At 36.5% G+C, this 18412-nt stretch overlaps 1 protein-coding gene across 2 annotated transcripts; it reads left to right on the top strand.

Moving 5' to 3' along the window:
- The first annotated feature begins 6198 nt into the window (after nucleotides 1-6198).
- Nucleotides 6199-18412, top strand: vsx2 (visual system homeobox 2). Of its 2 annotated transcripts, none has more exons than XM_063007659.1 (5): nucleotides 6199-6619; nucleotides 7311-7395; nucleotides 8551-8674; nucleotides 14416-14596; nucleotides 17643-18412. In XM_063007659.1, the coding sequence occupies exons 1-5, from the start codon at nucleotides 6214-6216 to the stop codon at nucleotides 17981-17983; spliced, it is 1137 nt and encodes a 378-aa protein (XP_062863729.1). In that variant the 5' UTR covers nucleotides 6199-6213; the 3' UTR covers nucleotides 17984-18412. The 2 variants fall into 2 exon arrangements, with proteins under 2 accessions (XP_062863729.1, XP_062863731.1); XM_063007661.1 differs by having other exon boundaries at nucleotides 6214-6619; nucleotides 17682-18412.

Here is an 18412-nt window from a genome sequence, read left to right as displayed (position 1 = left end):
GGTGATACAGTTGCTAAAATCAGTGTTTAAATAATTTTAAGTTACCTGCATTTCCACATAAAATGTGGTTTGCTGTTCATCAAAGTAATGATAATAAACATACTAAACTAATAACACAGTATTTATTGATTGAAATTAATATGTAATTAATTCTATGTGAATTTAATTACTGATTATGTTTTATATACAGCCACATAAATTGTTTTAGTGGTACTTTATTAAAAACAGCACTAGGAAAAGATAATTAATCTTACCTCATCAACCTTGTTAATATTTGTAATTTCACTCTAATTCCTAACTTGATGATTACAACACATTCCAAAAACACAAAGAAGCAATATGAGATTGGGCAGTCTTTCGAATGATCAAAAAGACTTTTATTGGAACTTTCCACAGGTGATGCTACCATGATTAGGTATAAAAAAAGAACAAAGTTGTTTACTGATGGGGTAAGGTTCAGCACTTCAACAGTTTAACTGTTTAACAGTCCACCAGTTAAAGAACAATGTTTCTATACAAAGCAAAAACTATAGGTATCAACAACATCTAAAAACTGCTGACTTCTATAGACTCAAGCTCAACTGGGATGTGTTTACCAAGCCAGAGGAAAAAGACCATCCTAATTGTTCCCAACACAAAGTTTAAAAGCCAGTGTCTGTCATGGTGTGGGGTTGTGATAATGTCCATAGTAGGCAATCTGTGAAGGCACCACTAATATAAAGGCATTGATAAACATTTTGGAGCAACAAAGGATGCCATATATACAATGTACGTATTTTACATAGGCACATTCTATATGTGTTACAACAGTAGGGCTTTAAAATTGTGTAGAGCATCATGAGGTGCACTACATGACAACAAAGGGGTGGCACGGTGGCTAAGTGGGTAGCACTGTAGCCTCACAGCAAGAAGGTCCTTGGTTGATCCCCAGGGTGGGGCGGTCCGGGTCCTTTCTGTGTGCTTTTCTGTGTGATTCTGAGTTTGCATGTTCTCCCCATGTCTGCGTGGGTTTCCTCCAGGTGCTCCGGTTTCCTCCCACAGTCCAAAGACGTGCAAGTGAGGTGTATTGGGGATACAAAATTGTCCATTACTGTGTTTGATATAACCTTCTAAAGTGATGAACCAAAGTGTAAAACATGACGTTAAAATCCTAATAAACAAACAAACATGACACAAAGACCCCAGACTGTTGAACAGTTATGGTATATAAAGCATGAATTATATTAAAAAACAAACTAATTCCAATGTTTAATATAAAATATAAAAATAAATGCTAAAATAAATAAAAAGGCTTTTAACAAGATTTTGCATTTTGTTGGTGAGATTTTGTGCTCATTCAGTCAAAAGAGCATTTGTGAAGTCAAGCACTAATATTGATGAGAATCGGATGTTTCTCCACACCAGTCTTGTCAAAACATATTTTTATTGACCTTAAATTGTGCCCAGGTGCAATCATGCTGGAACAAGAAAAAGGTCTTCCCAAACTGTTGCCATAAAATTGCCATTTATATGATTTATTTGACACACTATTTTATGCCAGCATAGCTCAAACACTTTAGGTTAATAATTAGCTGGGTAAGCCGCTCAGGTGGTGCAGCGGTAAAACACGCTAGCACACCAGAGCTGGGATTTCAAATACATCATATCAAATCTCAGCTGTGCCATCCGGCTGGGCTGGGTGGCTATATGAACAACGTTTGGCTGTTGTTCATTCAGGGTGAGGAGCCGGATAGGGACCTCATAACTGATGCAATTACGACCTCTGCTGGCTGATTGATGGCATCTGCACAGAGAGGAGGAATAATGCTGATCAGGGTGTGTCTCTCTGTACACAAGGCTGATGGCATGTGGACTTGACTCGTGTGGGTGAAAAAATGCAGTCGGCTACTGCACACATGTTGGAGGGGGCATGTGTCAGTTTGCTCTCCTCAATCCAGGGCGGGGGTCAGCACCAGTAGAGAGGAAGCATAATGCAATTGGGTAAAAAAATTGGACGCGCTAAAAATCGGGAGAAAAAGGGAGAAAATGCATTTAAAAAAATAATAATTAGCAGGGTGCACAGTATGGAAGAGAAATTCTAGATTATTCCAGAATTTCTAGAATGAATAGTGCTCATCAGATCAAGCCACTCATCCAGCTGTGGAGATGTCCCAAAAACATGCAGAACATAAAATTGTCTGCATAAAATGGTATAGGTATGAGTGAATACTTGTCACCCTGTGAAAACTAAAAGACTATAAGGTTTTGCCTTGTGCCCAGTGTTTCTGGATGGCACAAGATGAGGGTAAAACAGTTAATTAAAATAAATGAATGAATACAAAAGGGTATATTTCCAAAGGGTTCAACAATTTTCAGCAAGTTTAAAATATCAGGTGAAAATATTGGGTGACATTATTCGATTAGGAAGTAGGAAAATGCCTCGTTACAACTCTCGCGGGATTTGACGTGGTTGTGATCAGCCACATGTCTCTTGCTGTGCTGGTGTTGCACATGAATCATGGCATTTATTTGTTTATGCAGCAGCGGCAGCACGTGGCACTTTGATAAGATTGGTGTTCTCTTGCTCTCCATCAACGGCTTGCTGTTCATTTCCATAAATTATCTCCTAGTAATTATCTGGCCAGATGTCCAAATTGTGCCACGAATTATCTCCAAACGAATCAAATCCCACCGTAATTAAGTAATAGCTGATTAAACTGTGTATGCTATAGGGGGTAAATTGTATAGTTATAATATACTCTGGATATTTTTGCAGTAAAAGAAGTGAGCAAAGGTATGTGATTTTGGAACATGATATACAGTATGTACAGAACATTCATTTGAGTGCATTTGGTTTGATACCAGATTCCTTGTAACTGTTTTGTGTAATTGTGTATTTATTTATTTGGCATGGTGCCACAGCAAGTAGTGCTGGTGCCAAACAGCTTCAGTGATACAGGTTTGGTCTCAGCTTTTATATGCATTCTGTGGCCTATTCTTTCTATGTCTGCCTGCATTTGTATTCCACATTCCAAAAACATACTACTGGTTGGACTGACTGCTCAAATTTTTTTCTGTTTTTTAAGGTGGACCCTTTACAGCTGGGGGTGGGTAAAAAAAATAGGGAAAATCAAACCAGTGGCTTAAAGGTTTCTGTTACTAGGGGTATTATTAATCCAAACGTGGGTCTATGAACCTAAAGGTGCATACTTAAAGTTAAAGTGCATGGGTCAGACTTTAACTGTACAGGTAGTAGCAACATGGTGTACATCCAGTGTGGCAAAAATTCTATTTTTTTTCTATTATTAGTTTTTATTAGAACTCTATTTAAAATGAACAGCATTCTTTGAATATTTCGTTTTAGTACTTTTTTGCACTTTATTTTACAGCCATTTTTAAGCACTAATATTGTGATGGACATTTGTGACTGAGGTGACTGGCTCAATTTTTTGAGTGATATGTGTATATAAACCAAGATGCACCACTAAGACAGCCCCAATGAAATGAATACAAACTAATGCACACCACTCTCCAGTTATAGAAATATCGTCTCTTTTTTATACAAAAGCAATCTATGAAAGTCAGCAGTTGATGAAAGCTGGAGAACAACCTGAAAACAGTGGGCACAACAGTTCCACAGCCAACAATAGGCAATAAACTGCACTGGTGAATCAGAATGTTTAAATAATACCAAAGACAACACTAAAATAGCTTGTTGGGTTTTAAAATTGAACATGAAGGGGTAAGCAGTTCTGTGGCACATAGGTTAAAAACGCTAGCCCACTACCACTGCGATCTAGGGTTCGAATCCCTAGTAGGGATATTGGCCGGTCTTGCATACAGACATGACTGGCTTTGTATGGAAGGCGGGAGTGGCCCATGGCCCGTGATTAATTTCAGGGAGGACGGGCCTACCGCGACCCTGACCAGGATAAAACGAATAAAAAATACCAGTCCTTTGAATAAAGTATTGTCAAACGTCAAAACCGTTTAACTGCATGTTATATATTCTAAAGCCAGTGCAGCTAGCAGTGTGGGTGCCGCACAGCAGCAAGGGTCCTGAGGACCTGGGATTGATAAATCTGTAAGAAGTTGTTTGTTCTTGCGTCTGCGTGGGTTTCCTCAGGGTACTCAGGTTACCTATACCTCTCACAGTCTGCAGAGGGTGTACTGACCACTAAATTGCTCAGTGTTTGTGGTTGAGTGTGTGGTGCCTCGGTGCCCGGTGTTTCTGTGAGACGCCAGACCCCCAGCGACCAGAAAAAAGCAGATAATAGGAATGATGACAACACGTTGTAGGAGCTATAACAAACAAGTCCAATGATTGAACTGTCTAGTGTCTGGCACGTTTTATTTCATTTAGTGATGTGAACAGCGATCACAAGAGTTTTTGTTTATCGTATATGCTTCATCAAATAGATATATACAGCTTGTAATAATAATAATAATAATAATAATAATACTTTTAAACAAAACAACGTCTGAGACGCTTTAAATCCCTGTTCAGCAGTGAAGTCTCTTCGTTCTAATCACTGGAAATTTAATATTCAGACCAGCAGTAAATTACATTATATTCTGATGATAATTTTTGGGGAAAAAAAGGTTTTGAGAGAGAGTCTATTTCGATCCTTTTAATTAAAGCATTGTATTAAAACAGACTGATGAAGTGTGCTGAAATGAAAACACTGACCACTGTAGACTCATTTTTAGAGTCCACTTTCCTCAGTCGGTTTAGGCTGGATGTCCTTAAAGCTTTTAATCGGCTGTAATAGCTTTAACAAGTACAAGTGAAATAGGACTTATGAGATTCGAGCAGGTTTCGTTTTCGCTAAACTAATCCAGTATTATTCTGAACACCTAAACCTTCCTCCTTAAAACCGGACTGCCTGAACAATATCGACTTAAAATGAAACGGCACAGTGTTTGTCAGTATTAGGCTTCAGGACTAAATGTGAACTAGTTTGCCGCTTCCAACAAGTGATGATTTTGTTTTGCTGAATATTGACAGTATATCGATTCTCCCTAATAAATATTGTTACTGCCTTTGTTTCTGTTTTGGTATAAGCAATTTAGTATACAGTTATTTGTGAGTGAGTGTGTGTGTGTGTGTGTGGGGGGGGGGGGCTATAGCTGCAAAAGCATATGTTTGTTTTGTAACATTTTACATTGTATTTTGGCTATTTTTACTAAAGTCTTTTGTTCTTTACATTTGGATGATTTAGACTATCGTTATTTTTTTGGCATCTGAATCAAAATAATCTAACAAATAATATTAACAATTAAATTAAAGATAAATGTTATTGTGGTTTTTGAATGGCTTTAAATAGAAGGTTAAAATGCAGCCTATTCAATGTGCATTATTTCCAGATGTGGCTATTATTATTAGTCTATAGTATTGTTGTTGTTGATGTTATTTTTACCGTTGTTGTTGTAGTATAAGAAGTTATTTTTATTTTAAAAAAGTAAGTTAAATAGCATTATAATATTGTACACCCTTAAACAGTTATTGATAATGCTAATAGCCTAATAATTTGAAACTAATGTCACATGAGACATATGCAGTATACTTATGGATTTATTTGGAAATAACGTATTAATATCAAGCGAAATTTTACTTTTAAAAATTCTAAATAAAAAATAGCATTATGCTATCTCTAAAAAGAATACTACAATAAACAAACATTTTGTTTAAAACAAGGATTGTTTAATAGTGTCATTTCTCAACCTGTACTGTAAACCTATTAGGGCTAATTAAAACCCAAAAATATACTCCAGTATGTAAAACATACACATAATTTATCATTTCTAAATTTTTTGTAGCTGTAAAGAATTTGCAAAAGTGGTCCAGTAGTTAAATTCCCCCTGTGATCACACAGTAAAGTGAAGTAAACAGTGGCATTTATTCTTAATATGGAATTCTTATTATTATTGTTGTTGTTGTTGTTGTCGTTGTAGTAGTAGTACTGGTAGTAACTACAACAATATTATGTCTGTAGACATTTTGTTGTTGTAGTATAATTAACATCCTTATGTAAGCTTATATAATTTGGACTACCAGCATGTTGAGTGCGGGAGGTGATCCGCTGCGGTTGCTGGCAGGTGATTGGCTGCTTTGCTGGGCTCGCACAGGGATGGACCTGTTGGATAAAAGGAGAATTGCTGGGGGGGATGGCGCGTATTGCACTGGTGGATTCCTGTGCACTAGGGAAGCTGGGAACTATCCTCAGAGGCACCATGACGGGAAAGGAAGGGGCCGTGTTGTCAGAGAGTTTGAACAAACCCAAACCTGGTGAAAACGTAGGAAATAACAACCAGCACATGGCAAAGAGCATTACATCACACGCACCCAGGTGCACGGGTTTCGGCATCCAGGAGATTTTGGGGCTGAATAAGGAGACCTCCTCAGCACCACGGAGTGCGTTGGACTCAATCCACGGGGGCGCGCACCTGCTGGCCGCGCGTTCTATGCTCGGTCCCGCTGCTGTCGGAGTCGGTATGGGATTCATCAGTCCTGGGGGGATTCATTCCTTCTACAGGCAGCCCGCTTTTCTAGAGGTGCTGTCAGACGCACAGAGCGTCCATCTGCAACCCCTCAACAAGTCAGCAGCCCCACAGGAGGCCAGCCAGTCCGCCAGCTCAGGTACCAGCCTTAACACACAATGCAGGCTTGTTAAAACAATGTTAAAGATAATAATAATAATAATAATAATAATAATTGTTATTATTATTATTATTATTATTATTACTATGCCATTATTTGCAGCCAATTACTTATTTGTGATTGCTGATATCAAATATGTAACAGCCTATAGAATATAAAATAATTTATAAATAATTGAACATGTATAATCATGCCAGGTATTTTATACTTTTAACAGCATATTTTTCATTTGTATTTTGTGATTTCTAAAATTTTAAATATTCCATAGTTTCTGTAAATATCAATGTCAATTTTTCTGTCCTTGCAATGTGTTAATAGATTATTAGATTATAACGATGATAAATATCTGTAGAAGAACTACATAATTAGATTTGCATTTATATTAATATGTTAATAGTATTATTAGTTTTATTATTATAGGACTATAATATCTATAATTAAACATGTAAACCTGAGTAGTCACTTCAGTGTCATGTAAATATCTCATCGGCAAAAGACCTGCACTGCACACATACAGTACACGGATTAAGTATGGATTTATTTTTGAGGTAATTAATGTTGATGTGTTCAATAGGCCGGAAAACCTCTGCTCCACAGCTTGATTCTGAAGCTTACAATTGCTGTTCTACCAGCAGCCACAAACATTTTTAAACATCTTTACACTTTACAGATTCAGATGATGTATCCTCAAGTGAACGAAAATCATCGAAGTCCTCCCTGTGCCAGAGCAAAAAGCGAAAGAAAAGGAGACACAGGTAACAAAACTTCATTAACATCTGATTTAAACACTTCTATACAATTACTTTGGTAAACTTCTGCACTGAGGGTAAATATTAGACGATGTAAACTCACTGCAAATGTATTTTTTTTATATAAAAATTAAACAATAATACAGACACACACACATTAATATATACAGTATTATATATTATATACTGTATGTGTATATATATATATATATATATATATATATATATATATATATATATATATATATATATATATATATATATATTGTATTTATGTATGTGTGTATTATTGTTTAATTGTTTTTAATTGTTTTATACATATATATGATTACGTACTTTATTGAAAAATTACATTTAGCAGTAAAATATTAATATATCCATTAATAATAACAATTATAATAATAATTATTATTATTATTACAGGCTAATAATAATTGCTGTTGTCCCTTTTGAACAACGGCATATACCTGTACTGTTACAAGTTTAATGGGCTTTTATTTTTAATTATAATATAAATATAATAAGCAATTATTACCGTTATTGTTGTTGTTATTATTATTACTTGTTGATTATGTATTGGTGTTGATAGTGGTGGTGCAGTATTTTAGCAGTAGTGGTAGCATATGATTTCGGTACAGATATTAACATATTGTTAATACTATTGATTGGTTATAAAATAAATATAAAAAATGGAGTTAGGACATTGCTTTGAAGGGTCGATAAACTAAACCTTAACTGCTGCGGGTGTCATTAAAAAAGTGAAGCAGGTCGACACAGTGGTGTTATCAATGATAAAAGATTATTTTTTTAATTCTGCACATAGACTGTATACACTGCTACAAGTGTTTTTATAACATTTATAACAAGACCGACTATTGTAATATCACAATTAAAACGTAACTCACTAAATATGTTACATGTATACTATTTACAAAAGTGAGCTTCAGATATAGACTTATTTGATTTAATTATTTATTTTATTTAATAGCACGTTTTACAAAATGTGTTTCTTGTAAATAAACGAGGTCTTTCAAAGACGATTCAGCCGCATCACTTGCTTTATATGGTCTGCAACAGAGAGCCGATAATTTGTTTATTTTAATAAATACCAGTTATTTATATTTGGAATACCTGTAATTTACTCACTGTATTTTTATTTAGAACAATATTCACGTCTTATCAGCTGGAGGAGCTGGAGAAAGCTTTTAATGAAGCTCATTACCCTGATGTGTATGCCAGAGAGATGCTGGCTATGAAGACTGAACTCCCTGAGGACAGAATACAGGTATTTTTTTTTTATTTCTCTATCATTGTATTATAATCATAATTGTCTATAATGCGGTTTGCATTTAATATTCTCATAATACAATAAGTAAATAGTAGTTCTCCATTAAATTATATAATTACATACCGTTACTTATTCCTAATAAACAAAATACAAGAAATTATTATTAGTGTTATTATTATTATTATTATAGAATTTACTTATTGAATGACTGTACGGAAAACCGAATGTATTTTTATTCTTTTTCTTTACCACGAATTAGCGAACAAGAATTAGCGAGGGTTTTTCGTATAATTTGTAGTAAATAATGAGCAGTAAAAACAGCAGCAGAGAAGAATTGAGGAAGGATAAACGATGAGAAATGTTTAACCTGGGCTGTGTGGATTTATACCTGTTAGTATTACACTGCGAGCCAACTGCAGATATACTTGCTTTCATTTTATTTTTTAAAGGTTTAAATCAAATAAATCAGGACAAGTGTGACAAACATAAAATTAAAAAAAATTAAAATTTGTGTTTTATTTTACAAACTAAATCAAAGTGAATTTTGCAATTATCCAGTAAAGAATAGATCACATTTCTAATCGCGATTTTTAAATTTCCTCTTAAACTGATTGGGTGTTTCTTTTTTAGGATTAGATATGATGCTTTAAAACACATATTGCATTTTTATAAAGCATATTCAATTAAATTTCAATTTTGTATAAGCTATATAAGGACAAATTGTTAGATAATATACATTCATTAACTGACCAACGTTTTTCTGTTATTTAAAATGTAAATAAAAATAAAAACAAATTTTTGAATGGTTTAGCTGTTCTTTAAAAATTGTTTCTGCATGTAAGCCTGACCAAAGGCATTTTAATAGCCTACTTCAGCGCTAGGCTATAGTACTAATGTATATTTTGCTTAAAAATTTCAGTCAGAAAAAATATACACTTATGATTTTTTTTTTTATAATATGCTTATGCTTAAATTGGCCTATTTGGACCCAATATGTATTGGAGTCAACGTGAGCCAATTTGAATTAAAAACCAGTATTTTAACACATAGGTTTTGGGCACCTAAAAAGAAACAGGCTCGTTGCGTATTCCTTTATCTGGAGCTAAAAGCAGCAACCAGAAACAAACGCATTGATAAATTTAATAACTTATATGTTTGTATTATATTTTAATAATATTTTAACAAGTTTAAATATTTTAAATATTTCTAAATTAAGCAGACACGCTTTTTTACAAGTAGAGTTAGCACGCATGCTGCAGCAAGAGAACTAACACCAATGTTATTTGAGGGATACATGTTATTTCAAAGAAATTTTATTTTTGTAATTGGTAATTAATGTAATAAGTGTTTTAATTTTATTACAAAACAAACGCGTTTAATTTTAGTAATTACAGTAAATGAATAGGCTGTTCGTTTTAAACGTTTTCTCGGCTGTTTTTATAACTGTTGCTGTTGAAAGTAGTCTCTGGTTGTTTCTTTGTTTTGTGGCTGTGTGTGTATAAATTCACTCAAATTTATGAAATGGCGTAAAAATTCAAATCAAATTTGCCAACAAACATTTGGGTTAAATAATCTTAGTATGCTTCAACACTAAGCTAAAGAATAGAAGCAATGTTGGAATAATTATTGGACCCACAGCTTGTTTTAAATCACCTCAAGTTGACGCTTAAGATATTGTCGATATTATTCGACAGATCTGGTTAACAGTTAATGAGGTTGAAGATAAAAAAAAAACATGAATTAAAAAAGTTATCCAATAACATGAATAAAATATTAAATATAGCAACGTGTGTGTTTTAGCCTAAATAAAGCGCAAGTATAGGCTATGCAGCATCGTGTCAGGTTTTTAGATCATCTTTTCGTGGCTCAGGTTTATATTCATCAGGTGGACTTTTATTGATCAACGCATAACATCTCTGACAGCTTAAAGCACAGCTTTCCATTTCACCATGCTGTTCAGACACATTATGTCTCATCTGCCTGATGCTGAACGTGGAACAATTTTGCTCTCGGAGTGAAAGCACTAACGACCTAATCAAGCAATCAAGGCGGAAGGAGATTGCGGTGTGACCCGAGCCATCCATCTGCAGGAGCGCTTTTAATCTCGCCCCTCATTATGGCTCCTCTCGATGAATAAATAATACAGAAATAAATAAATAAGAGGTGCTTGCAGCCCTAGGTAAAATTAACATCTAATTTTCTCATCTAGTGTAATTAGTTAAATCAGAAGAGCGCGCTAAGTTGGGAGGGGGGTGGCTCGGGATGAGTCTGGTTCAGATGAAATAACTCCATTGAATTTATTAGCGCGGGTCAATGGCGGTGCTCCCCTGGGCGCTGCTCGTTTAATTTCCCGTGATATTTGCCCGCCTGTCCACCATCGATTGGGCCTGAAATTAACTTATTTTTCAATCAGGCTCGGCGTGCCCTAGGGGTCGGTTCTCCTCGCTGTCTCCACCCGTTTTTCTTTGCCATCACGATAACCAATTTCATCTGGGGGAAAAAAAATCTTGCATGAAATGAGGCCATCATCACTTGCACCTGAATGCCAAAATGGTTTGGGTAATATGTTATCCAACATCAGCAAGCGGTGGATTTGACCACGCCCAGTGTTGGTCAGGGGCGGGGTTATGCGATGCAGTCAGATATAGAGATCTATTCATCTATCCATCTGTATCCATATATGGTACCATATACACTGATCAGCCATAACATTAAAACCACCTCCTTGTTTCTACACTCATTGTCCATTTTATCAGCTCCACTTACCATATAGAAGCACTTTGTAGTTCTACAATTACTGACTGCGGTCCATCTGTTTCTCTACATACTTTTTTAGCCTGCTTTCACCCTGTTCTTCAATGGTCAGGACCCCCACAGGACCACCACAGAGCAGGTATTATTTACAGTGGGGCCAAAAAGTATTTAGTCAGCCACTGATTGTGCAGGTTCTCCTACTTAGAAAGATGAGAGAGGTCTGTAATTTTCATCATAGGTACACTTCAACTATGAGAGACAAAATGAGAAAAAAAAATCCAGGAAATCACACTCCAGGACCTTCAAATGCTTTTTACGGAGCCACTCCTTCATTGCCCGAGCAGTGTGTTTGGGATCATTGTCATGCTGGAAGACCCAGCCACGTTCCATCTTCGATGCTCTCACTGATGGAAGGAGGTTTTGGCTTAAAATCTCATGATACATGGCCCCGTTCATTCTTCCCTTAACACGGATCAGTCGTCCTGTCCCCTTTGCAGAAAAACAGCCCCAAAGCATGATGTTTCCACCCCCATGCTTCACAGTAGGTATGGTGTTCATCAGCATTCTTCTTCCTCCAAACACGACAAGTTGAGTTTTTACCAAAAAGTTCCATTTTGGTTTCATCTGACCACATGATATTCTCCCAATCCTCTTCTGGATCATCCATATGCTCGCTGGCAAACTTCAGACGGGCCTGGACATGTACTGGCTTAAGCAGGGGGACACGCCTGGCACTGCAGGATTTGAGTCCCTCTCTGCGTAGTGTGTTACTGATGGTAGCCTTGTTACTTTGGTCCCAGCTCTCTGCAGGTCATTCATCAGGTCCCTCCGTGTAGTTCTGGGATATTTTGCTCACCGTTCTCATGATCATTTTGACCCTATGGGATCGAGGGAGATTATCAATGGTCTTGTATGTCTTCCATTTTCTTACAATTGCTCCCACAGTTGATTTATTCACACCAACCTGCTTGCCTATTGTAGATTTACTCTTCCCAGCCTGGTGCAGGTCTACAATTTTCTTCCTGGTGTCCTTCGACAGCTCTTTGGTCTTGGCCATGGTTGAGTTTGGAGTCTGACTGTTTGAGGCTGTGGACAGGTGTCTTTTATACAGATAACGATGTCAAACAGGTGCCATTAATACAGGTAATGAGTGGAGGACAGAAGAGCTTCTTAAAGAAGAAGTTACAGGTCTGTGAGAGCCAGAAATCTTGCTTGTTTGTTATTGACCAAATACTTATTTTCCACCATAATTTACAAATAAATTCTTTAAAAATCCTACAATGTGATTTCCTGGATTTTTTTTTCTCATTTTGTCTCTCATAGTTGAAGTGTACCTATGATGAAAATTACAGACCTCTCTCATCTTTCTACGTAGGAGAACTTGCACAATCAGTGGCTGACTAAATACTTTTTGGCCCCACTGTAGGTGGTGGATCATTCTCAGCACTGCAGTGACAATGACATGGTGGTGATGTGTTAGTGTGTGCTGTGCTGGTATGAGTTGATCAGACACAGCAGAGCTGCTAGAGTTTTTAAATACCGTGTCCACTCACTGTCCACTCTATTAGACACTCCTACCTAGTTGGTCCACCTTGTAGACATAAAGTCAGAGACGGTTGCTCATCTACTGCTGCTGTTTGAGTTGGTCATCTTCTAGACCTTTATCAGTGGTCACAGGATGCTGCCCACAGGGCACTGTTGGCTGGATGTTTTTGGTTGGTGGACTATTCTCAATCCAGCAGTGACAGTGAGGTGTTTAAAAACTCCATCAGCATTGCTGTGTCTAATCCACTCATACCAGCACAACACACACTAACACACCACCACCATGTCAGTGTCACTGCAGTGCTGAATGATCCACCACTCAAATAATACCTGCTCTGGGGTGGTCCTGGGAGAGTCCTGACCATTGAATAACAGCATGAAAGGGGGCTAACAAAGCATGCAGAGAAACAGATGGACTACAGTTAGTAATTGTAGCTACAAAGTGCTTCTATATGGTAAGTGGAGCTGATAAAATGGACAGTGAGTGTAGAAACAAGGAGGTGGTTTTAATGTTATGGCTGATCGGTGTATGTGGATTGTGGATTATTGACCCATCAAAATGAAGAAAACATGTGTTTTAAAAAATGTAATTAAAAGTCAAACTAAAATCTTCTAGTTTTCAGTATTCGGACATTAAGTATTCAGACACTTTGCTCCAAACTGTAATCAGCTGCATCCTGTTTGCTTTACTTACTTTTGTGATGTATCTGGAACTCAACTGGAGTCCACCGCAAAGCCCAAGCGTAAACTCCATCAGACATCTGTGTTGGAAGTTCACTTATGCTTGCTATCTGATCTGACTGAACTTGAAGCGATCTGCCATAAAGAATGAGAGACTGCCCAAATACAGAAAAGTCTAGACTTGAAGCTGGTAAAAAAAAAAAAAGTCTTGAAAGAAGACTTGAAGCTGGTTAAAAGCTTTTACAAATGATTGAATTAAGGGTCTGAATATTTTTGTGATTATACCTTTTGACTTAATTTTTCAAAATGTTTGTTTATTAGGATTTTAACGCCATGTTTTACACTTTGGTTACATTCATGACAGGAACGGTAGTTACTCATTTCATCAGTTCACAAGGTTATATCAAACACAGTCATGGACAATTTTGTATCTCTAATTCACCTCACTTGCATGTCTTTGGACTGTGGGAGGAAACCAGAGTACCCAGAGGAATCCCACACAGTCACGGGAAGAACATGATCCACACAGAAAGGACCCGAACCGCCCCACCTGGGGATCAAACCCAGGACCTTCTTGCTGTGAGGCGACAGTGCTACCCACTTAGCCACCGTGCTGCCCAATTTATTAAAAAACCCTATAAATATGTTTTCATTTTTAGTGGGTACTTAAAACGGCATTTGTTTCATACTTTGTGTATTTAATTAAATAAAACAGGTTTTGGTGGCTGTGTTAACTATTTCATCTAACATTTTTGCAGGTCTGGTTCCAAAATCGTCGAGCTAAGTGGAGAAAGAGGGAAAAATGTTGGGGCCGCAGCAGTGTTATGGCTGAATATGGACTCTATGGGGCCATGGTGCGTCACTCCATCCCTCTTCCAGAATCTATCCTAAAATCTGCCAAGGATGGAATCATGGAGTCCTGTGCCCCCTGGCTATTGGGTATGTAAAACACATAGACACCAGAAATTCAACTTCACATACAAATGCCTTTGATGGAGCAGTTAGTAGTGTATGTGCTGCAGAGCAATGTGTCTTTGAAGGATTTGTGTTTGATCATTACCTTTAGCTACGGTCTGTAAGGACTTTAGGATGTTCTTTCTATTTTCGCCTGGATATCTACCTTCCTCCTGAAACATGCTGCAATTAAATTGGCCATTGTAAATTGCCTCTCTGTGTAAGTAAAATGGGTTTACAATGTCCACTAATGACTGTATTCTGTTAATATTAAATAATTTAGAATTTGATGCTTGCAATACATTCAGAGTTGGGACAGAGGCAAAATAAAGGTGAAAAGTTTATATAATATTCTATATATAATATATTATATATATATATATATATAATATAATTATATAATTGGTAACATGTGAGGGAATAATGGTTGGGCATAAAAGAAGGATCCACCAATGGCTGAGTCTGTGCAATCAATGATTTAAATAATTAAGGTATTTCACTGTCTTGTACAGAATCTATTCAAGAAATCTGGATATACATCAGTCCATGTAGGGCATGGCCAGAAACCAGTGTTTAATGTGCATGTATTATGCCTTCAGACGGCATAGCTGAATGGACTTGTAAGGACTTTGGAAAACCATTGTTACTTAACACAGTGCACCACTGCATCAAGAAATGCAACCAGAAACTTTGTTACGCAAGGAGAAAGCCAAATAAGAACTATGCAGAAAAGCCACAGCTCAGCTTGGACCAATGGACAGTAGAAATGTGTTTTGTGGTCCACGTTTCAGCTTGTTTTGGGGGAAATAGACCTTGTTTTTCTGTGCTAAAGACAAAAAGGACCATCCAGACTGTTATCAGTGAAAGGTGCGAAAGCCAACATCTGTCATGGCATGGGGGTGAATCAGTGCCCACAGCATGGGTGACTTGTGATTGGGATCTTAGAGAGACACATCAAGGCAACATCTTGTTCTAGAAAATCTGTGTTTATTTCAGCAATGGCAGGTCTCATTCTGCATGTGCTACTACAGTAAACACAGAATGTGTGTGTTTGACTGGTCTGCTCGTAGTCCAGATCTGTCTTCTATTGAAAATGTATAAAGCATCATGAAGAGGAAAACCAGACAACAGTGACTACGAACTGTTGAGGAGCTTAAGTCTCGTATCAAGTCTCGTATCAATAATGAAGCAAACATGCTTCTGTCCCAACTTTCTTTGAGTGTATTGCAAGCATTACATTTGAAATGTGTTTTTATTTACAATCTAAAATGAAGTTCATCAGTGAAAACACTGGAAATCTTTTGTTTCAACTTTTGTCAGTTAAACAAAAATACCAAATCATTGTAAAAAAAAAAACATCATTGTTAACTGAATGCATTTTAATTCAAGTCTCATTCTTGCTAAATTTATCATCTGGCATGGAATAAAATTTTAACACTTAAATTCACTGGTAAAAGGCAAAGAATGAAAGTGTAAGCAGATTGTGAGCAGAATTTCACTTTATAACCACGGTGAGCTAGCTCAGCATTCATGTCATTCTTTTTTACAAAATCCGAATAAGAGTCAGCAGTACACTAAAATTTGATGCCTGCAACACATTCTACTTTTATTTTTCCACTCCGCATGCAGTTTGGTGGCAGAACTGCTGAGCTTTGCATAATGCACAAGTTTTGTGTCCGCATCATTATCAGACACTGTATTGGAATCTTTTTAGAAAACATTACTGTACCTAAAAAAAATCTATTACTCAAAGATTGTTTTTTAGGAAACATAATTTTCTTTAGACTGCAGAGAAAGAAAGTGAGAGAATATGATAGAAAGCAACAAAAGAGGGCTTCAGTAATTCTGGGCTAAATAATGTGCACAAACAGACACAGTGTTTTAATGCTGTTGGAAAACATTGTAAATGTTTTTTGAATTACATACATTTCTGTACTGTAAGTACCTGATGTATGCTCTTAATTCAAATAGTTAATTAAACACATTGATTAATAATTCACATTGCATGTTTAAATGGTATGTAAACCCTTGTATTTAACATTTCATGTAAGTGTTGGTCAAGCTTACACAGTGGTTGAAAAGTTTGAACCATCCCTTTAGGTCAACTGCACTCCACTGTTGATTTAGTTGTGTAGTAGCAATCTTCTAATAAGCTGAAGTTGATAGACCCTGCACAAATGTGCCATGATGCTTCTTTCACCATACTTAACAGTTTGAGGTTTTGTGTTTGATGTGTAGTGTCTTTTTCACCAAATAAAATATTGTGCATTTCCATTAATAGTTACACCTTTGTCTTATGTATCTACGTATCATTTTATAGTTTCAGAAGCCTGTTACACCAAACTAATTGAAACACACGACTTCAGATGAATTTTTTCTGTGTTAGACTGTGATAATCAGTGTGCTTAATAAAGACATTGAAGGTATAACTGATTGTTTTATATGTCTGGGCAGAATGCAACTGACTATTATTATGATTATATTGATGACTTTTCTTTAAATTAATTCTTTATTACTTGAACCCCAACTTAAACTTTACTACTTTAAATGCAAACATTGTATTGTCATAAGTTATGAATGAAAGGTCAACTGCATATCTGCATTAAGCAGACCATACACACACCACACACACACAGACGTGTGTGTGTGTGTGTGTGTGTGTGTGTGTGTATATATACAGTATATAAATGTACGTGTATATAGTCACTAACTATTTATTAGCGCTGTCATTGTTGGCCAGCTGGAGATCATTCAAATTTCTTAACAATTAAAAGATGCATCTTTTATTATTTAATTAGATTTATTAAAAAACTGCCATTTTTTAAAACCAATTTACAACTGGGCAAAATTCAGTCAAAGCACAGTTTATGGAAATGAAGTACCACAAGTTTCCATTAAATGATCAAAAATAACTGAAGGACTAAAAGGACTAAAAGGACAGATGGAGGCACAACAAAATACAGCACTTGCAGCAGGAAATTGCTTCCCAATTTTTAGTTGTTCACAGTTTAAATGTCTTTCCAATCCCCAGGCACTTCTCTAAATCCGAATCCTCCACCGTTCTTTGCAGGGATGCACAAAAAATCACTGGAGACGACATCAGGACCATCAACCCGGAAGCCGGATATCCCTCAGCAGCCAAACAATGCCAAGTCAGACGAGGCTGATGCTGAGGAGAGGAGAAGTGACTCACCTATGTCTAAAGAGGAACTGAGGGAGAACAGCATCGCTGCTCTCAGGGCCAAAGCACAGGAGCACAGCGCCAAAGTGCTGGGGACAGTGTCCTGTGAAAGACTCGAACATATAACAGAGACCGAAGAGCAGGAGGGAAAGTCCAATGGAGAACACTCCAGAGATGAGGACAGCCCCTAAGATGTGCACTTGGTTAAACAGGATTGTATATTGCTGTTTCTTTCCTTTGAGCAAATCTGGGTTAATTTCTTTTCTGTATTTTCACACACTCCATTGAGGCAATTAGTCATACTTTTCAGTACTTATTTAGATCAGAGAGAATTAGTCTGGTTATTTTGATTAATTGATATGTTCACATTTTATGAGAAAATACAACAATTATGATTTCATATGGTTTATTTTTATTTTTATAATATGTACTTGCCACCAAGTGTAAGGAACAGTATAGACCAACCATGGCAGTTTAAAAGAGATTAACAATGGATAAAAAAGCAATGTATACATATTTTACCATATTACTTATCTACTATTTTAAGGGCCGTTTTAATGTTTGTTATGTTAATGTACATTATTTTTGGACCACTTAGTGGTTGGTTCATATGCCATATA

Source organism: Trichomycterus rosablanca, chromosome 13 (genome assembly GCF_030014385.1).
Source record: "Trichomycterus rosablanca isolate fTriRos1 chromosome 13, fTriRos1.hap1, whole genome shotgun sequence".
In the NCBI taxonomy this organism is placed as follows: Eukaryota; Metazoa; Chordata; class Actinopteri; order Siluriformes; family Trichomycteridae; genus Trichomycterus; species Trichomycterus rosablanca.
Note: the sequence above shows the minus strand (reverse complement) of the source record. Positions and strands in the feature narration are given on the sequence as shown.